At 40.4% G+C, this 22,795-nt stretch overlaps 1 protein-coding gene across 12 annotated transcripts in view; it reads left to right on the top strand.

Annotated features, from left to right (window-relative positions):
• Positions 1–22,795, top strand: part of dgkh (diacylglycerol kinase, eta) — a 54,590-nt gene that overhangs the window by 8,371 nt on the left and 23,424 nt on the right. For 4 of the 12 annotated variants that reach the window (XM_058081660.2, XM_058081659.2, XM_058081656.2 and 1 more), the window contains exons 3-7: positions 1,486–1,596; positions 3,704–3,862; positions 10,293–10,373; positions 17,862–17,966; positions 19,651–19,819. In XM_058081660.2, the coding sequence (XP_057937643.2) occupies positions 1,486–1,596; positions 3,704–3,862; positions 10,293–10,373; positions 17,862–17,966; positions 19,651–19,819 (625 nt within the window). Of the gene's footprint in view, positions 1–1,485; positions 1,597–3,703; positions 3,863–10,292; positions 10,374–12,612; positions 12,843–17,578; positions 17,731–17,861; positions 17,967–19,650; positions 19,820–22,795 lie in introns of those variants that run through there. The other 8 variants (XM_058081667.2, XM_058081661.2, XM_058081657.2 and 5 more) reach the window with 7 other exon arrangements.

The following is a 22,795-nucleotide window of genomic DNA, read 5'->3' as shown; positions in this document are numbered from 1 at the left end:
TATTTTTTCTGACAAATACATTATATATACAGTATACACAGTGGTGTCCTAATGTTCAGGCTTATTGTTTATTGCAATGTTTAGGCCCAGGCTTATTTTATTCATAAATTAATTATTTATAATATTAATACATTTATAATAACTGTATTATTAATTGTATTAATGTTTTAATTACATGAGATTTTAATAATTTGTTTCCTATGAATGTAAATTTACATGGCTTGTTTCTTTTTGCTATTCTTATTCATTATTGGAATAAAATAAAAGTAATTAGTATTCTTTGTAAGCCGATCCAGTTGTGTCCATTTTGTTGTAAAGGACTTCTCCGGTTACGCCGGGTCCGTGCTAGTGTCTATCCGCTGTATTCCTGTGTAGTGTTTCTGTGTTTAAGTTGACACAGCTGGTGGGCAGGATGTCAGCTTCAGGCCTGCGTCTCTGTTTGTAATTCCCCCCTCCGAGAACAGCCTTCCCTTGCTATAAATAGCCTCTGCATGTGTGTGTGTTTTATTGTTTCCACGTGCAGTGAGTGTTGCAGACATCTCGTAACAAGGTTGCAAAGCGCCAGAGATGCTTTTGATTCTCAAGGACCCCGTGGAAGAATTTTTCCATCTACATCGACCGATAGATATTTGAAGCGGTGTTAGGATGTGATCATAATGGAAACATTGTTGTGTTTATTTGCTTTTGAAGAAGACACTAACGGGAATATGCTGACAATTTTTTCGCTGTTGTTTTCCCACTTTAATCTCCTTCATTGCCCGCTATTCCCTTTCTCTGGCCGAGTAATGTGTTTTTATTGCACCTCTAAAAAAATGTGGGATGTTGGTTTCCTGTACAATGACTTTAGGCCCCTTTCCACTTCATAATACCTTCCCACTATTTAGTCTTTTTTATTGGAAAAAGCGGCTACCAGCAGGTACTATATACTAGTAATTGGGCAAGGAGATATGTAACATTTAAGCATCTAGGATGAGAAATAAGCAAAATAAACACACATTGTAATGTTAGCTTTCCCTGTTGCTACAGCCTCCATGTTGCTGCATGACTCCATGACCGCTGCCACCTCTCGTATGAAGTAAATAAAAAAAGACCTTCATTGTAATCCATTGAAGTGTTCAACGGGTTGTGTTATTTTTAGTTGTGAGTGGATCACCTGCTACTGAAAGTCAATGCTAACGAATAAAGTGTTTCAACATGAGCTAACATGAGGAAATCGCCAGCAACATAGAGCCAATGCTAACAATCTTATATTGTCAGTGTTGTTCCTGTTCCACTTGTGCTCATTTCGCACTGTTTTTGAGTGTCTAAGTCATGGTAAAGTACACATTTCCGACGCCGGTAGACTTTTGAATGCTAATACTAAAAAGCTAATGTTACAGCTTCATGCTTTCCTTGGTGGTGGATGGTCAAAAACTATCAACAAATCATGTTTTTGACGCCATTAAACCATTTTTTAAAATTGTGTTTTTATTCCTGTCCATTCAGACGAGCATAAAGGAAGGATTGTTGCTCAAACAGACCAGCTCCTTCCAGAGGTGGAAGAAGCGCTACTTCAAGCTCAGAGGCCGAACTTTGTACTACGCCAAAGATGCCAAGGTAATGTACACTAAATTACTAAAAAAAATAATAATTAGCTTAAGGATGCACACAATGATAAAGTAATGTGTATAAATGACATTTATGGTGCCCCCTATAAGTGGTGGTCATAATACTTTGAAAGACATGCTAGCATACTGTACATGTAAAACGGATTTCTCAAAATTTTACTCTATATTCATTAGACAAATATAGACCGTGGTCGGCAACCTGCGGCTCCAGAGCCACCTCTAGCTCTTCAGCCTCCTTCAGGCTTGACTGACATGCTGTGTTAGTGGAAGAAATGTGCCTTTTTAAAGAGTTTGAAATATCCGATTCATAGCAAGTCTGTGAATGCAGCTGCACTGCGTTCTGACTGCTGATTGGATGAGCAAGGGAATGTGGAGTGGGGCCAGTGTGTGCAGTGACACACTAAAAAGATGTCTAGCTAGTGTGCTACCCCAGTGGTAAGCTATCCATAACCATGGATACATAAAATAGATAATAATAATAAAAATGGAAATATTCCTTGGCCTTCACTGCTAATGATGCTGGCTTACCCGTGTACTCGATATGTGGAGAGAAATTAGCAAACAGTAAAAAATGTCATGTTGAAAGACATTTTCAAAACAAGCACTCTGCTTTTTCTGAAACGTGCACAGCTGCAGATGTGCGTAAGAGAGCACAGAGAAGTGGTTTACGTAACACTCCAAACTCAACTACAGCTGCTAGTGTTGCACATGAGATTGGAAGGAGGGGGGATCCATTCACAGATACATAATAAATGAAATAATTGTTCAGAAAACTATTCTAAACAAAAACAAACAGGAAATTATTCAGAAAATGAAAGAAATCCTGTTCCTCTCTCGGCAAAGACATGACATGCAGGACCAATAGAATGGCACCAAATATATCACCTGTGGGCAAATGGATAACATTAAATTCAGTGCAAATACGGGAACAACTCAAAAAGGCCAACATATAAGGAATTCCGGATCGCATTGATGTCAGTAGAACTCGGTATTAGAATAAAATGTAAAACCTAGCATGCACTTTAAATGTGCAGACCTCATTATCTGACCCCTTGGCATCATTTAACATGAGATTACAACATTTATTGGTCAGAAAAGTGGAAAAAGCAGAATAGGTTCCCTTTAACATTTTATTTTTTTTGCCTCCAGGGATGACTTCTACGTTAGTGTATGTTACTAATACTGTACTGGTTACTTTTTGACTCAAACTTAAATTTATGAATAAATAATTTTAAATAATGAATAAATAATTTTGAACAGGGGCTGCATGGCGATTTAGTGGTTAGCACGCAAACCTCACAGCTAGGAGACCTGAGTTTGATTCCACCCTCGGCCATCTCTGTGTGGAGTTTGCATGTTCTCCCCGTGCATGCGTGGGTTTTCTCCGGGTACTCCGGTTTCCTCCCACATTCCAAAAACATGCTAGGTTAATTGGCGTCTCCAAATTGTCCATAGGTATGAATGTGAGTGTGAATGGTTGTTTGTCTATATGTGCCCTGTGATTGGCTGGCGACCAGTCCAGGGTGTATGAATGAATGAATAATTTTGAACACTGTAGCAATAAAATACTCTTATGCAATGTTGTATGTATTGTATTTTCTATTTTATTAAAGGGGACCTATTGTGCTTTTCCGACTTTTCTGACCTACAAATGTTAGAATGTTGTATTCTCATGTTAAACAATGCCAAAGTTTCAGATAATGAGGTTTTCACATTTGGAAGTGAATCCTGAAAGAAGTTTGGGATGGCTCAAAACGTTCGGTTTCATAAAGTGTGGTAAAACTGTCCCTTTGTGATGTCAGAGGGGTGGACTTCCTTATATAGCTGCTCTATAGGAGACCACAACTCAATACAAAGGGTCAAAAAGTGAGCATAATAGGTTACCTAAATTTGTAATGGTTAATTTTACGTATTTATTTTCAAATATTGGAAATAATTTTCATTTTATTATATTTGTATTCATATTTTTATTATTTGATTGATTTAATGACACTTTCTATCAATTACTTGTTTTTTAATTTCTATCCTTACTTCTATCCTTCTTATCCTTTCACTTTCTTGAACTTTCCCTCATCCCTCACCTGAACATGCCCTAGTCGGGCAGTGCTCTGGCCCGCTGGCAGGAGCGAGCCCTGCGCCGGGCATCCCGCAGCCGGGTGTGCTGGCGAGCTCTGTCAGTGTGCTGGACCGGAGCACGGCACTCCCCCCCACCTCTGGGTGCCAGCGGATCTGAAGAGGGCCTAGTGAGAATTCGGGTCAGCACAGTACAGCACAGCCAGCAGCATCAAAGGGGAAAGTTACTCACCTGGAAAGATGCAATGGTGCCGTACGGCATGGGGAGTTTCCAAATTGATCCCGAAAGATGACTCCTCATGTGGCATGAATGCATCTCTCTTTGGTTAAGACATGATTAGAACCCGACTGATACTTCACTCATTGACTTTACACAGGTTAATATCAGGGTGTCCACAGGGTTTTAAAAAGTGTTGTGAAGCATTAAAAGAATTGGAAAATTGCAGAAATTAAGGCCAGTAAAGTAGTGAAAGATTACAATTTACAAAGTATTAAATTCGTAATTTTTTTTTTATATTTTGTTTTAATTAGCTTGTATTGGCCATTTTATATTCAGCTAAATCATAGATATTATAAACAGTATTAAGTTAAATTTCAGGAGCTCAGTAAACTATACAGTGTATTTTAAAACTAATTAAGAAACAATATTTTTTTTCTAGAATGTATAATAATGTATTGTAGATATTTGAATAAGCTAAAAAAAAGTTGTCAGTGTATTCTAATTATCATTTGTTGAATCATTAAATTGGCCACTCCAAATTGTCCCTAGATAAGTGTGAGTGTGAATGGTTGTTTGTCTATATGTGCCCTGTGATTGGCTGGCGACCAGTCCAGGGTGTACCCCGCCTTTCGCGCGAAGACAGCTGGGATAGGCTCCAGCACCCCCGCAACCCTTGTAAGGATAAGCGGTAGAAAATGAATGAATTAATGAATTAAATTCATTAAATTCAGAAACCATGTTGAGAAATGCTAATGGTAAATATTTTAGTATGTATTTCAAATGCAAAGTTTTCTACAAGTAATCTGCATAAACACCTAAATAGATTTTACAGGACGCTGTATACCAGGGATGGGCAAACTACGGCCCGCGGGCCACATCCGGCCCGCCAAGTGTTTGAATGCGGCCCGCCCAATCTTTCCAAAGCATTTCATTTAAACTCAACATACAACCTGGCATCATGGCCTGAGCCAACCTTTTGATGGTTTTATCAATTTCGTTTTTTGACATGGTCTGTTGTTTACAAAGTGCTCCTGAAAAAAGGGACACAATAATAATAATAATTATTATTATTAGATTATTATAATTATTATTAGAACTATTATGATTATTATAATTATTATATTAATGCTAATTATTATATTAATTATATATAATATTATTGTTATATTTGCATATTTTACATAATAATAATTTAATAATTATTATTTTAATTTTATTGTAATTATTATAATATTTTATTATTTTTAAAATAATTAAATATAAATATAAAATAATAATTAATAATAGCAGATTGCATGACAATTTTACAGATACAATAATACCAGGTGGACTGTTACGTGTAAAATATATAGTCTGCCCCCCCCCGTAAATTTTGTCATATCAATGCGGCCCGCGAGTCAAAAAGTTTGCCCACCCCTGCTGTATACATATGAAAATTGAAGTGGAGTGCCTTGGAATATGACTTCATCAGCATGGTACAGACCGCACTGTGTACCCCTAATAGCAGGATTGCATCATAAAGTCAGTCGGGATCTAATTCCAGGCTTGGTAGTAAACCTCACAAGATAATTGCTTTATAAGAGTGAGGCATCCATTCTTTTTGCACAGTGCTGCTTGTTCTACACCAGGAGTGTCCAAAGTATTTTCCAGTTAGAGCTACATACATTATAGGTCAATATATGATGGATGCTCATGATCACAATGTTAAAACCAGTTTAAATTTAAAGAATTTAGATTTTGCACTGTTGGATCTTACAGAGGTTCGAAGTAGAGCTTGAAAATGCAAAAAGAAGAAAAGGTAGCCAGACAAAAAACATTTTGATTGAGCAACCCCCCGCCAACCCTGAACCCAAAACCCTCACAACCTGAAGCTCAATTGTTCCATTGAAGAAAAAAGCACTGTGGATCATGATGCTCCACTGTTCTGTGTGGAAGAAATCTCAGACGCAATCTCCTTGTGATGCCAGTAACTATCAGCCACCATCATCAGAGAATAACCTTCAACAACCTTCATTTCGGCCGTCGTCTCGTGCCTCAACAGACACCCGGTTGGATCCTCCGGATCAGGGCTGGTGACGTGTTTTTGGGTCTACTACTTGACTCTTTTGTTTCCTAACCCTCAGGATCTTTTAAGAAGTTTAAAATGACTTGTTGCATCCAACCTCAGGAGCAAAGCATTGCTTATGCATCTCAACAATCCCACTGCAGGGCTCTACATTAAAAACCAAAATGACTTGCCAATAGGGAATCCTTAAGGTGAGAACTACTTGCCCGAACTTGCCCCATGTAAAATGAAAAGACTGCCATAATGATATCATGTAATTTTTTGTGGCATCACATGAGAATCTCAAATAAATAAAATAATAAAATAAATAATACCTTACACATCATAGTCGTAGTAAGCAGTGATATTTATAAGTTGTGCACCACAATGAAACATTATTGAATAGACACATTTGTGTACTAGTAATGTGTTTTTAATCCAGAAAAAAAAGCTCAATGGTCAAACAATCATTTGTGAAGCAAAGGTGAGAAAAATCCACATAGAAATGGAAGCACTAGATTTTGTAGCTTGTGCAAAATCAGCACTTGGTATTGGATCTAATCGGTGGTGTTTCATTGTGACCACTTCAAATTGTCACAGCAATGTGATTCACTCACCTGTGCCATCCTTTGATTTGCTGCCGCTAATAAAATACTTGTTTAGGAGGCACTGGTTCATCACTTTTTGCTGTTTCCTTCAGAATTAGACGATGTTGGCAGCGACGCCATGATGGATGTTTTCGTAGTCAAACGATCGCTGATTGGTTGATGACTGTGGATTACGGACCGCGGTCTAAATAAACAATTCTGATTGGTCCATTTCAAGATTTGCAAGGATTGCTTTGCAAATTACCACCGGAATTACGCAGTCCGTGTTTTACCAACACCCAACAAGAACCGCTTTAAAAAAAAACTCTTGGCAGTATGGCATGCCAAAGTGCACTTGCCCGACGGGAATATCACTGATTAGATTTACTTGCCCGAATTTTGTTTTAACTTGCCCCGGGCCATCGGTACATCGTTATTGTCGAGCCCTGCCACTGTGTTCAAAGAGAGAAAGCTTTCATCATGAAAGTGTGACAGAGAATGACATTTAATCTGCATTTTTGCCAAGATTTTTGTCTTTTAAAGGCTGCAGTCTTGAACTTTTTGTCCAATGCCCATTTCTTCTTTTTGTATTTTGAAGCTTGGATTAGAACCTCCTTAAACCTCTTTTAACAGTGCAAATGTTTATTTTTAATTTAAAATTTTGATCAGAAGTATCAGCTCAATGAAACATCAACATCTCAGCTTTGAGGCAGCAACGCAAAGTTGTATAATATCTGATAATACAGTATATGTCATTATTAATTGTTTTATTAATTTTTTACAATATGTTAAGGGCCATAAAAACGATTTGCGACCCAAAAATGGCCACAGCCTCCACTTTGGACACTCCTATACGCTCATCTTAAATCTATACAGTGGACCCTCAGAAATCACAGCACAGTCTTATCCTATATTTTAAGGTGTAGGTGTAAAAAGAAGTTATTTGGACCATGAAATCATACAACCACCAAAAGCTCAGAGGGTCCGCTGTAGTTTCCGTTCTTATAGTATTTATAGAGCTTGATGTATAATTAAGGGAGCTCCATCCATGTTCATCCACTGGCTGTGCTGCTCTAAGCTGCGAGATCTTGTTCAAAGCGCCTTAATTCTTGTATCTAGAATGCAATCTAGAATCTAGAATACTTGCCAGAGCTAGGCAAAGTTAAAGGGGAGAAAAGTTGCAAAGGTTTTGGGCCACTACTAGCTTTGTTGTTTTAATCGCTATAGTAGGACAAATATTGTGTTTTTTTCATGCAGAAAATACTAAATGTATTTTCCAGTGAAATACAAAATGTATTTTCTTGAAACTTTTACATAACATTTGTGGAGGATCTGGATAATGTTGCAGATATACTAATTGAGTAAAGCATGAAGGACAATAAAATACAACACACATTTTCTGTCATTTTTGGCCCTGGTCGATAGTATTCTACTTATATATCTGTATAGCATTGCTAAAACAACAATTCTATGGGTGGCTTAAGAGTATTGCACTGTACTGTACAGAACCTCACAAAAGTGAATATGCCCCTCACAAATATTCTGCAAATATATTATTATAGCTTTTCATGGGACAGCACTGAAGAAATGACAGTTTGATCCAGTTTTTTTCATAAATCTGGCACATACCAGTCTTTAAAAATTACAAATCTGGTCTTTTGGATTTTTTATTCAAATCATGAATTGCTGAGCAGTGTGCTTAGGACATCTTTACAAACTCCATCTGAGGTTCTGACGAATGGTATGCCAACCAAGCATGACCATGGTGAACTACAGAAGTAGTACTCATTGCATTGCCCTACGTTGTCTTTGGTGAACACTTCTCCTTTCACCTCCCAGATGTGGCATATCAAGATGCTGATTGGACAGCATTATTATTGCACAGGTGTGCCCGCGATTGGCCACAACAAAAGGCCATTCTGAAAGATATTTGATCATTTTGTTCAACTCGTGAAAAATGGGAGCAAAAACAAAAGCATTGCTTTCATATTTTTGTTGAGTGCAAAAGTCTATAGTAAAATATTGGCAGAAATGTGAGGGGTTTACTGACTTTTTTGAGGTACTGGAAATTTTGTACTGGTATTAAAACAGTTTGAAATGTTTGCCTTTGTCTACCATTGCTGTCAGCTTTTATTACAGCTTCCCTCGAGCTTGTTGTGTGTGTGTGTGGGAGTGTGTGTGAGACTGAAAGTGTCAAAGGAACTGTAAAAAGCCATAAAATACACACAGAGACAGTTAAACATGACCCAACAGTGCGTAGCAGGGTGGTGTTTGGGTTGGCATGGCTTGGCCAACACACACACACACCAAAACACATATACCGGATCACACTTTTAAGACCAGTAGGAAAATTGTAAGAATACACTATTTTCACTGTTGGATCTTAAGGAGGTTCTAAGTAGAGCTTCAAAATGCAAAAAGAAATGTGAGGCCAAAAAAGAAGCAATTTTTGTTTATAATTTTTTGCATGCTTGATGTGGGTGTTTCCTGGAGGCTAGTGGGAATGTTGCTCCACATCATAAAAATGGGCATCCACTGTCTGGAACATTCTTTGCCTAGCATCTTTCTTCCAACTTTCAATGTCCCAGGTTTGGTGCTCTTGTGCAAATTTGGGCAATTCTACGGCATTGAAGGAGACAAGGCCATTGAAGACTTTTCACAGATTATGGATGGTTACTGGACTGCACTCGGTACCAGTAACAACCTTCATTTGTGTCAATGATTGTCCTGTGTATTGACAGACAGCCAATTAGATCCTCCGCCTCAGGGCCGGTGACATTTTTTGGGGGTTCTACGACTTTTTTTGCTCCATAACCCTGGGAAGTTTTAAGAAGTGGAAATGACTTCAGACCTCAGCAGTAATGGCGTGCTGCAAGAGGCCTTGCTTATGCAGCCCGATAGTCCCACTGCATTTGACCTTGCCATCAACAGATCATGCCAGTGTGAATACCTGGTAGAAAATGACACTGAAACCATTTTGGCGGTGGTCTTAAACATTTGATCAGCTAATGAACAGCCTATTTCACTTTAATGCCTGTTTATAATAAATTAATCACTCAAAACTTTTTGTCTCAATCCCATTTCTTCTTTATGTATTTTGAAGCTCTGCTTAGAACCTCCTTAGAAGATCCAACAGTGCAAAATGTAAATTCTTGCAATTTTCAAATGGTGTTAACATTTTCATCAAGAGTGTGAATCAGCTCATGTGGATTAGCTAATATGTAGGTTAGGTTCTATGTCAAGGGTCGTGCCACGCGAAAGATATAAAGTCTGGAACAGACACATTCCAGGCATGTATACAGTATGTGGTCTAATGAGATGAAAGGAGCTCATCCTGGTACAGTATCATCTCAGCAAAAATGCCCCTACAATAAACTTTGGATGTTGAGAGTAGTGCCACACAAAGATTGACTGACAAGAACACACACACACAGTTAGTTATAGTCCCGCAGCGCTTTAAGACCTCTGCTGTGTGTGTGCCTTCCGCATCACATCACATCAGTCTGATTAGTCACGTGCGCTGGTTCTGCTCGCCGTCCTTCTGTTGCTTTGATGGACGGACCAGGCGCATCAGCATTAGGTGGTATCAGCATTAGAGGTGCCAAGTAGCACAAAAATCTAAATCTCTGATGATTTCACCCTCCCTCCCCATTCCAGGTCTGCTTTGCTCATGATAAGACATTTCACCGTCGCCTTCGCAACTAGACTTAACACGCTAAAATTTAAAAGCAGACACTCACCCTCTTCTTTTTCTTGTGCAGTCTCTTATCTTTGATGAGGTGGACCTGTCGGACGCCAGTGTTGCCGAGTCCAGCACCAAGAATGTCAACAACAGCTTCACGGTGAGTGGAGCTATGTCTCCTCTACACACACACACACACACACACACACGCGACAACACACACACACTTTATGTGTGTCTAATGTGTCAGATTGTGGATGAGGTCTGCATTAAATAGTCTTACGAGTTTGGAAAGTAGGGATGGGGTTTTTAGGCTGTTTGTCAGGTAACCAATTTGCACACTTTGTAGGGGGGGGTATGGTTCTAAGAAGAACCACCTACATTTTGGTGTAGATTCTTTAACATAATTGTTCTTGGGCTGCATGGTGAACAAGTGGTTAGACGGTCAGTCACCACACAGTCAGGAGATCAGGAAGACCTGGCTTCGATTCTCCGCTTGGGCATCTCTGTGTGGAGTTTGCATGTCCTCCCCCCGCATGGGTTTTCTCCGGGTACTCCGGTTTCCTCCCACATTCCAAAAACATGCTAGATTAATTGGTGACTCCAAATTGTCCATAGGTATGAATGTGAGTGTGAATGGTTGTTTGTCTATATGTGCCCTGTGATTGGCTGGCGACCAGTCCAGGGTGTACCCCGCCTTTCAACTGAAGACAGCTGGGATAGGCTCCAGCAATGAATGAATGAATGAATAATCAAACAAAAAATCAAGGTGTGTATTAATGATGGTGTGAAATTGGGTGCTGATCCAAATTAAGATTACCATTTGGATCAGAGCATTAGTAAAATAATAATTTTAATTTAAGAAAATTGATCGATTGATGAATCTTCTATAATTAAGAGTTACATTGGAATACATCACAATGTATTCCAATAATGCAAATTGCAGTTCCATATGTCCAAAAAGAGTAAAAAGTTAAAGCTGCAATGCATTCATTCACTTCCTGTATTCTAAATGTAGTATTTCCCATACATAGGAAAATGATAAGGTAAAGGTAAAAATGTGGTGATATAATTGTGCTGATGTAACACATGAGTGTTATAACTTTTAAAAAGTCATTCTTAATTTTACCAGTTATAACAGCAGAATGCAACAAATAGAAGTACATGTGTAATGGATGCCGAAGAGTTATGATTGTATCATAATAATAATAATAATAATACATTTTATTTGTATAGCGCTTTTCAAAATACACAGACACGTTACAGAAAAATTGAGTTGAATAAAAACAAGTAAACAGAGTAAAAGATACGTTAAAATACAACATTCATTCGTTTATACACAGTTAAGACATGACTAAAACCGGGGCGGGGCACAGCAGTCGGGTATAAAAAATCATCTTTGTTAAACTTCACTACTGGACACCTGAAGAAATGTGCAGCACAGCTATGGTGGGTGATGTGTTCACATCCAGTGCAAATTACGAGTCTCCCACGTTTTTAAATATTATTGTTGGTTCCTTTTTTATATATTTATGACAGAAAAGGCTTCAATAACTGACAGATGAATTGGAACATCCATCCATCCATCCATGTATTTTCTATGCCGCTTATCCTCATTAGGGTCGCGAGGGCTATGCTGGAATTGGAACAGTTCATAAATAAAAGTAGAAAGCAGGATATTTGCATATGAAATAATCATTAGGTAATGGCGGACATAATAATTATAATTTTTACATTACAAGCTGTTATTTTAAGTCAGTTTTTGTCACCTTCAGAAGGTGAAGGTTTCCATGAAGGAAGCATCGTGTGTGTGTGTGATGCAACAAAACTGAAATATCAGCAGGCCGGGGTTAAAAATAGTTTCCCTTTTCTTAAATCGTTTCTTCTCTTCCCGGGTGATGCTATATTAAGAAACAAGGAGTGAGGGGACTGGGTTGGGGTGGGGGAATGGGGGATTGTTGTCAGGAGAACAGCGCCCTGAGGAGAGCGTGTTGCTATTTTCAGCTCTGCCTCGAAACGCCTGCATGGGAATGACTTGAGAAAGTAAATTAGATTAAGTGTGTATGTGTGTGTGTGTGTGTGTGTGTGTGTGTGCGTGCAGCAAGGCTTAATGAATAATGCGTGCATGCCAAGAGTATGGCGATGAAGACATTAAGATGGGTGGAGGGGAGTTGAAGGAGGAGAGGATGGTAATTCTACTGAAGGAGAAGCTAAGGGGAGAGCCCAAAATAGAACAGACGTGACAAATGTAACAGCGTGACCGACAGACATGACAGTCATTGAGGGGATGTGGAGGGAGTCGACGACAAAGTCGGCGAATGGGAAACGTTGAAGACGGAGGAGGAGGGAAACCCTGCAGTGAGGCTACGATATCGCCGCACATGCTGTGGAGGTAACACGGCGTGCCAAGCGGGAGTTGTGGGGGTCAAAAACGCGTGACTGGCAGCGTCTCTGACAACAGCAGAGGGTAGTGGTGTGGAGTGGGGGTGTTTTTACATGGTCCGAGATGTGCTGCAGAGGCTGGACAAGAAACGCTACTCTGAAAGATGCGGCGTGTGTGTCCATTCATTCTTCCCTCTATCTGCTGTTCCTGTGATGGGGAACGAGGCTACCAGTGTCCTCTCTGCAGGTGGGTGCTGCTGGGAGACATGTGACATGTCAGGTGCAATGGACGAATGAATGGACAAATTTGAATGTATTGTTCCCTTAAGACTTTTAGACAAAGGATCATTAGTAGTATAGTGGTCACATAATGAAGCTACCTGGGGATAGATTCCCATTTAATGCCCCATTAACAATTGGTTTGTTTGTCCATTCATCCACATAAATAACAGTTTCTCCATTCACGTATACAGTACACGCAAAAGTACATAATGTAATGAAATGTGATCATTCACATACACATATAAGGTAAGCATATGTCAGTCCATTCACACAAACAATGTAATCATGTTTGTCTATTCTCATACACAATAACATACAGTGTATATGTCCCTTCACACACACATGTAATGTTAACACTGAGCTTGTTAACACAAGTCCATTCACATGCACTTGTAATATAATCATGTTTTTCCATTCTCATACATATAAAATTAGTCTATCCAGTCACACATACATAGTTTTAACATCCGTTCACATACACATATGTAATAATGTAACCAATAACCATTTCTTTGTCTGTTCTCATGCACAAATATATACAGACACATAAAATTAGTCCATCCTGTCACACACACACCGTCAGTCTTTCCTTTCACATACACGTGTGCTGTAAATGTATAAATGTAAATGTAATGATGTGCACAATTCATGTTGACATCAGCCTGTCTTTCATTACACATCTAATGTTAACAGATGTAATGTAAACATTTCTATTCATCAGTCCTTTCACTTACACATGCCAGCCAACACAGAAAAAGTCTTGTTGACTCATCAAGTCAAAGTCAAATATTATTTCTATAGCACATTTCAAGCAACCAGGGTTGACCGATGTGTTGCACTAGCCATATAGGGCAATAACAATAAAAGCAGTAAAAGCAACACATGATATATTCCCACGATAAATTCCACTAACTCAAATGTAATTCTACTCTAGTGATGAAAATGATGAAATGCATTCCAAACTATTTAAAGAGTTCACTGTAAAGGACCACAGAGAGAGACGAGGTGTGAATGTATGAGAAAGCAGCGTCGCTATAGCGAACACAAGAAGCACCTTGCAGTCCATGTGCGAGGGAGGGCTCAACACCATCACTCCCCACCACCCACCATCCCAAACCCCAATCCCCATCACCAACTCTGCAAGAAAGCTCCACCCCCTCTGGCTGACTCACTCTTATTGGACAAGCTCGTGCCGCTTCTATTGCCCACTTAACAATGCTGATATGCACCTCAAGGCTTGTGCACGTGCATTAGTGTGTTTTGTTGTCTATTGTTGTGTCGTTTCTCACAGTCAAGAGGAATGAATCCTATTATCGCACACACACACATGTGCAGATGCTCGCAGTTGTGAAGGTGAGTCATCAAGGGAGGTTTTCCACTTTTTGAGGGATGCCTAAAGCCAATTTGGGGAAGCGGCTGTTTCTGTTTCGCTTAACAACCAATCAGAGGACCATCAGTGCAATACCAGCAGAGAGATGAGGAGCCATTTGCCGCAGCCTCCCCTAATACGTACTGTGACATAATAAATTCCAATGCCCTCTGCCTAAAGAGCAACCAACATACCGATACACAATAACGACAAAAGTATTGGTACACTGAGCTTTATCACCTTTATGAAGTTAAAATGGGAAAAATATGGAATACATCTGTGCTTTTCATCAATAACAGCTTCTACTTGTCTACTAATACTTTATAAAAGGTTTTGGATCATTTTTTTCACTCATTCAGAAGAATATTTTTGAGGTTTTTGCTGCAAAGCAGACATTGATAGAAATTGAATTGTCGTCTTTCAAATGACTAATTGTCACTTCGGATGTGTTGCAGCGTCCTTCAAACCTTTGTCCACATAGTGAATGTTTCTGACTTAATCAAAACAATGTGAGAGACAACGGCTAGACAAAGAGATGCAGCACTGGATCAGAGGATGAGCACATTGGTCTCTGATGGACGGCTGAAGAATTTTAGAAATTGGGTACTTCAATGAAGCATTCACGCAGATGTAAATTGAATCCCGCTATGAAACAAAGTTGTTGTGCAAAAATACTAAGGTAGACATGGGTTACTTTTTGTGACAGGATGATGGAGGCAAATTAAAACTCAAAAGATAACTGGTAGTGTAGTGGTTCACGGCTGGCAGAAAATGCTACATTCACAATTGACATAATTGGTTTGTATCTGTACGCATTGTATAATGTATGCCTCTGCATGTGCATTCACATACACATGGTATAATGGCACATATGTTGCTCCATTACACCTATAATGTAACCATGTGTCCATTCACTCACACCTTTGTCCATTTTCATACACAAATAGTGTAAAAATCTCTATTTTTAAATGCATACATGATATACATATCTATCAGTTTATTCACTTACAAAAGTAATGTAAAATACCAACCTGTCCGTTCACATGTGCTGATAAAGTAATGTCAGTCCATCTATTCACATGCAAACACACTATGTATGGTAATGCTTGATTGTCAATTCACGTACACATGCATTGTCAATTTCTGGCAGTCTATTTGCAAACACACATAGGGCTCTAATTTCATAGTCCAGGCGCAACCCAACCCCCCGCCAGTGGTGCACTGGATGAAATTACCACTACGTGGGGTGCGCCACGCTCCGCCACCTTGCGCCGTGCCACAAAATTCATTAATTCATTCATTTTGTACCGTTTTCCTCACGAGGGTCGCTAGCCAATCACAGGGCACATATAGACAAACAACCATTCACACTCACATTCATACCTATGGACAATTTGGAGTCGCCAATTAACCTAGCATGTTTTTGGAATGTGGGAGGAAACCGGAGTACCCAGAGAAAACCCACGCATGCACGGGGAGAACATGCAAACTCCACACAGAGATGGCCGATGGGTGGAATTGAACCCTGGTCTCCTAGCTGTGAGGTATGTGCACTAAGCACTCGACCGGCGTGCCGCCCGCCACAAAATCAGAACCTATAATGTTCACATACTGTATGTCGGTCTATTAACATGCACACACAATGTAAATGTCTATTAAACTGCTTTTTTGTGGGACTTGGAAATTGTCATATTCGCTTTTTCTGAAAATATTCATATGCTACAAAGTCTGATTGTTGGACAGTCAAAACATGGCACAAACACGCTCTGTCTGTAATTCGTGAGCAGTCGTCTCTACTTACATGATGAACGTGGAAGAATGCTAATGCAATCAGCTTAGAGGGTAACTAAAGGTCAATGAACTTTCACTCACACACACACACACAGCAGATTTTTGGGATGTAAGCAGATATTGATTGGAACTCCCGGGACGGATTGATTGCAGACGTGATTAAGGTGATTGATGAGAGCCTTGTTTATTTGAGAGCAGCGGCAGTCATTCATCAATGCAAAATCAGGAACATTCACTGAGGCGAGCCGTAGCAAAGATGGCTAATGGTAATTAAAGCGCTTGACATGCATGGGCATGACCTTTGAACCCTGGCGATCTCAAGAATCTTGTGTTAGCTAATCATCAAAATCCCCAACATTTCCCTGATTTTTTTGACATGTAATCATAACAATGAGGTGTTGGATATTGCGCCTCGTAGAATGATCTCACTCACCAATTGGACCTTTGGCATTGTAGGTGATGAAGGTCAAACACATGCCTGCTCTATTTAATTATATCTGGTCGATGACTTAAAGGGAACATTTAAGGGAACATTGGACCTTTTGATTTTCTCAACCTTGTTCATTTTCTGTTGGATAACATTTAAAAATCAATCGTGTTGTTGTCAAAAATGGTCTCCCTTTCTAATTTTGACACATTTATAAAGTCTTTTTTTGGAAAAAGATTTAAAGAAACTGCAATGACTAATGCCCACACAAGGTACACTCTTAATTGTGATCTCTTGCAGGTTTTGGAATATAGAGTACTTGTAGTGGTCAAGGTTTGTGCATTTATAAGGATGCTAGAATTCTCATTATAAGGATGCTAGAATTCTCAACATGGACCATAAATGATATTTTTCATTAGCGTTGATGTATTTTACTTTTTTTGTTGACAAAACTGTCATTTCCACCAAACCCACATGACACAGCCACAATGATCTCCCCTTTTCTGCTGCACAGTAACTCCTTGACTCACCAAATATCTATTTATTTATTCTCTTCCATGAGCAAAAAAAAGACATATCAAGATATACTAGATACCTGGTATGCCGCGCTCCAAAGTGTGCCGAGTCAATACCACATACGGCTAGACCAGTGATGGTCGGGCATTGGTAGATCAGATTAGTCAGATTTGGCCCTTTTCTACCGCAGGAACTTTTCAGGAACATCAATCATGCATCGTGCTATCATTAGTTTAGCCTGTTGCTGCAGTATTACATGCCACAGTCTCCTCTTGCATTAAACATGTCTGAATGTGTGTTTTATTGCACTTCTGTAATGGAATGTATGAGGAGACTCAAAATGTGAATGGCAAAATACGTTGTGGTCATCTACTGCCTTGAATGCAGTGTATCATTGGGGTCTTTGTGGCGAAGACACTGTGAGAAGACGAGGAGAGCGACGGAATGAGGAAGCACATGAATAAGTGATACGGAGCTGAGAGTGGATGTGTTGTCTGTCCATCAGGGAGACTTTAAACACACACACACACACACAGTAAGAGAGATGTGGGACGGGGGGGGTTAGAAGCTCTTAGCCTTTACCATGGTTCTTCGCCTGTCAGGACATATCTGACTGAGAGCGTTGTGAAGTGCAAAAAGCGAAGAGAGAGAGAAAAGAAAGTGGTGGAACACACTGGAGAAGGTGTTAGGTGATGAGAGAGAGCAAGAGTTAATGAGGGAGAGAGCGAGAGAGGGATGGAATGGGTAGAGGTGGGGGCACATCTTTTCCCTTAAAGACAGCGACAAGCCTCTCTCTCCTCTCAGTAGCGCCGGCGGGCTGAGGAGAGGACGGAGCCTTAAAAACATCCGTATCACCTCACCTCTGTGTCTCCCTCTTCCAGGTGATCACTCCTTTCCGTAGGCTCATCCTCTGCGCCGAGAACAGGAAAGAGATGGAGGACTGGATCAGCTCGCTCAAATCTGTCCAGTCCAGAGAGCATTACGAGGTAAGACAACACCTTAGCGAAAGGGGGTTAGGTTGCATGATATAGGACAATACCAGGGACTTGCATGTTGGACCTTTTCACAAAGACACACACAAACAAGGGGAGTCGCAGAGCACCATCACATTGGCACACACAGGCACATCTATAGTATGTAACATAAACACATGTGACTATCATATGGACTCCTTATGATGCGCGATAACTTTTAATGTTAAGTTCAAGCAGTATTTTTTTTCTTTTTTATAGCGTCTAACTGGAATAAATTAAAGTGTTGACAGCGGCGGCTTTGCAAAGTGCAGCGCTGCATGTAAACGGTGATTTGGGAGAGAAATCTTACATAAGACGCCCCCCCCTCACCCCAGTCTGTTTTCTGTACTGCAATGCAGCTGCACCCCCAGAGCTCACACAGGAGGGGTACACACAAGCGTGCATAAACAGGCAGAAAAATTTGTGCTGTGCATCCAGTTTAAAGTGTGACACTATATTGGAGCATGACGCCCACGCTCGCTGCTGCGCGGGGCGCCCACCAAAGTGCTGCTCATGACACTTATTTTGATAAATGGTAGCAGAAGTGGCCTTCAATATCACTGACTGCTGTATATACGTATAATATGTATTTTTCAAAATCTGTTGGAGATTTCCTCACAAGGGTCGCAGGGGGTGCTGGAGCCTATCCCAGCTGTCTTCGGGCGAGAGGCGGGGTACACTCTGGACTGGTGGCCAGCCAATCACAGGGCACATATAGACAAACAACCATTCACACTCACATTCATACCTATGGACAATTTGGAGTCGCCAATTAACCTAGCATGTTTTTGGAATGTGGGAGGAAACCGGAGTACCCGGAGAAAACCCACGCATGCACGGGGAGAACATGCAAACTCCACACATAATGGCCGAGGGTGGAATTGAACCCTGGTCTCCTAGCTCTCGGTCTGCTCTCGGCCTGCCCTAGGTCTGCGCGTTAACCACTCGCCCGAGATAGGTGTTCTATACACATTATTGTTCAAATAGGTGGAAACACAATTGAGCAGCAAGAAAAATTTTTTGCCTACCGCCATGATAGTGGAATAGCGCATGAGTGCTACTTTCACTGGGGGGGCTGTGGTTCATTAAGGGAAACATGAATTCCAACATACACTGTGAATTGTTGTGACCTTCCTTGGGAAACTGCGCTGTGTTCCAACGTAAGGAGACCAAACACACCCCCAAGATGACAAGTGCCTTGCTGAGGAAACTGATGAAGGACAAGTTTGTCTTCTCCAGACCTGAAGCTAATTGAGCACCTATGGGGCAAGGTGGCTAACATCCACCAGCGATGTAATTATGGAGGGGTGGAAGAGAGATCCAGTAACAACCTGTGCAGCTCAGGTCAATCCAATGGCCAAGAGCATTAAGGCATTGCTGGATAATTGGTGCTAACACTAAATATTCACACCAAGGACACAATTTGGACATATTCACAGTGATGTGCACCCACTTGTGTTTTCAGCTATTAAGACAATGATGAATGTGTGTTGAGATTAAATACATACTGCTATACATGCTGTACACTGACTACTACAAGTTGTATATAATTTCCATCAGTATTGTCTCTTAACCAGAATATTATTATGGGGCTATACTCATTTTTGACAGATTCTCCATATGATGTTGCTTTGTTGTTCTGTACCCGCCATCCCAGTTGCTGCCAACCTATTCTCAACCTCTCCTTTGCCAGACGGCTCAATTTAATGTGGAACATTTCTCAGGGATGCACAACTGGTATGCCTGCTCCCACGCACGGCCCACTTTTTGCAACGTCTGCAAAGATAGCTTGTCTGGGGTCACGTCTCACGGCCTCTCCTGCGAAGGTACGTAACAAAACACGCACTCTCAAACAGGTGTGATTAACATACACAATAGATAGTAGTTTATACGGACAACGGTAATCTGATTTTTAAGCTTATTCTAACAATAGGTACAGCTACACAGGCTGATTGTATGTAATACAAAAATCTCTGTGTGAAAGGCACAAGTGAATAAATGCTGGCTGTACTGTTACAGCTCGGATGCATCAATTATGAGGAAACCACTGTGTGAAAGAGGTGTTTGAGTGGCATTGCACATTTTCTGCATGGGAAATTATCAACTTTCATGGATTCTGTGGGAGCAGCTGATAAAATGCTGGATATGGACTTTGATCTGATTTGGCCGAATTTGTGGGATCTCTTGAGTGGCAAATGCCTGTACTTTTTCTAGTGCTTACTGTATGTGTGAGAGGATCCTGGCTTCTGTGTAAAAGGCACAGGAGAATAAATGTCAGGCCTACTGTTTCCCCTTTAATGCAGCAATTTTGTGGGAATTTGTAAGAAGGAGGCTTAAGACTTGTATTCTATTGTACCTTTCATTGCCTATGTGTAAAGTTATCGACTTGGCAGCTTGGCTGCGCTAATTTGGTGGGAATCTGTGTAAAAGACTTTTGAGTGTCAGTCTATTACAAATTTCCTAAATGTGACATTTTCAACTTTGTTGGGCTTTGTGTGAAAGCTACAGGCAAGAAAGTCTATATTTAATGTTTCAGCTGTGGTGCAACAATTTTGCAGGATTTTTCTTTAAAAGAGGGTTTTGGAGTGGCATTCTTCTTTTTTTTTAGGTTTTGTGTGGAATAAATGCTGGATCGACTGTTATGGCTTTGATATGCCAATTATTCTATTGCACTGCACCCAGGTGCAAAATGGTTCACTTTACTTGGTTCTGTGTGAAAGGCACAATTGAATAAGTGTCAGATTTAGGCTGTGATGGAGCAATATACAGTAAAGTCTCGTTATATCGATATTGGTTATATCAAAGTACTGCTTATTACGATACTATTTTCATTTCCCAGCAAATTTCTAGTCTTTTATGATATAATTAGTTCCGTTAGTACGATACCCGGTTATTATGATAATCCGGTTACTACGATGCCCTTTTTCATTTCCCGCCAGCCAATTTGGTCTGCTTATATCGATACAAAAGCAGCTTAAATCAATCTTTGCTTAAGGATTTCAATACCAAAAAAGAACACGGCGAACGGCTGCTTCCCGTCAACTTTATTTTTCACACTTCCACCACCAGAGCACAGCACAAACACCGATTCCCGCACTTCCTGGTTCACAGGTCATGCTCAACCCGCCCCACATAGCTGGCCAAACACATGCCTGCAACAGAAGAACCAACTGACATAGCATACACACCTATTCCAACGAAGACACAAGCGTACAAATACATGTATTTAATTGTGTTGTATTCAGATATCTTTTTATCGCTTGCAATAATCACTGTTTTTCATATGTACATGCTGGCGTTCGTGGTTTCTCTCGTGTGTATAGAACAATGTCGAGTGCATTATTGCCCACTTTTAATGCAGTTCGGCACAGGATCGGATATATCGGCAGTCCGGTTATATCGATATTTTTTCAGACTCCCGACTATATCGATATAACGAGACTTTACTGTATGGTATTTCTGTGCTAAACCGGCTGCTCTTGCATTTTTTCTTGTCACCTATGTATGAAATTATCAACTTCAGTGGGCTGTGTGAAAGGGACTGGTGAAATGTGCAAATTTGACGTGCTGATATGATTTTGCTGGATCTCTGAGAGAAAGAAGATTTTCCTAGTAGCCCAGGTTTGAAAGCCATATAAGTTGTTTGGAGATGTGTGAGTCATTAGCTCCAACACTCCAACAGGCACAGACCCGAGTGGGCGGGCCCCGCAGTTTGTCTGTCAAACTGTTGAATTAAAAATGGCTTGCGACCTGCAATAAACACCGTGTTCCGCCGTGTGTCAAATGAGTGGTGACTGGTCGTCACGTGTCTCAGCGTTAATGCAACCTGCCAGCCGATCACGTCAGCGCCACCATATTTTTTCGCTGGTGTAAAGTGTCGGAGACAGGAAACAGAACTTAATGACGACCATCTGCACATCCTTCTCACTGCCTAATTTAGCCAACACTCCCCTGGGAGTGTGTGTGTGTGCACACACGTGTTGCTGTGCGCTGTACGTGTTATGTGAGTTAGTTATAGCAGAAAGAATACAGGTTGACATGCAGACATAAAAATAGAGGTCTGTTCTGTAAGACTAGTGGTTTGTTAGACGAGTGTGAGTGCTGTAATTTGAGAGTACGCATTTAAATCCTTCGTTGGCAAGGTGTTTTTTGTGGTTTTTAAAGTTCAACAAATCAGATAAACTGGTCCTACAATAGTGTATTTTAGTGTCTTGTCCACAATTTTGCCTTAGTTGAAAAGTGCTACAAGAAATATGCCGTTTTGTGCCTGTAGCTTTAATGATAATGAGCTGTTTTTGTCCACACCAAGTGTGGGTCTCCAAGAAGTGCTATCATAGTATGCCCTTTCCACACTTTTTACATATACGCTGTGACTCAGTTCTTGTCCAAGATGCCATATATATACAGTAATGTAACATGAAAGACTGGGGAGGGGGGACACAAAGGTCAGCATAGCATAGCTAGTATGTGAGCTACAGTGATAACATTATACATATATTTTAACAGAAACATCATGCTAGGTTAGCCTATTCTGGTTAGCCTCTTTTTTTTTTTTTTTTTTGCAAAGTGATAGGCGTAGACACGGAGCGGGTTCATCTAGCCGGGGGCAGGGCAGAAACGTTTCGGTTTTTCCTTCATGACATCATGAAAAGCCACAAAAGCAAGCATTTGAGTGCCTCTTTCGAAAGTGAAGTGAACAAGCGAGGGAGATAAGTGTTTTAGGTTGATTTTGAATGACATCCAGACAAGCTGTCTGAGGTCAAAGTTCAAACCCAGGGCTGCTCTTACAATTGAGCATGTTG

Source organism: Doryrhamphus excisus, linkage group LG12, assembly GCF_037039965.1.
Source record: "Doryrhamphus excisus strain RoL-2023G ecotype Guam linkage group LG12, RoL_Dexc_Guam_v1.1, whole genome shotgun sequence".
NCBI lineage: Eukaryota > Metazoa > Chordata > Actinopteri > Syngnathiformes > Syngnathidae > Doryrhamphus > Doryrhamphus excisus.
The sequence above is the reverse complement of the archived record's forward strand: the minus strand, read 5'-3'. Positions and strand labels throughout refer to the sequence as shown.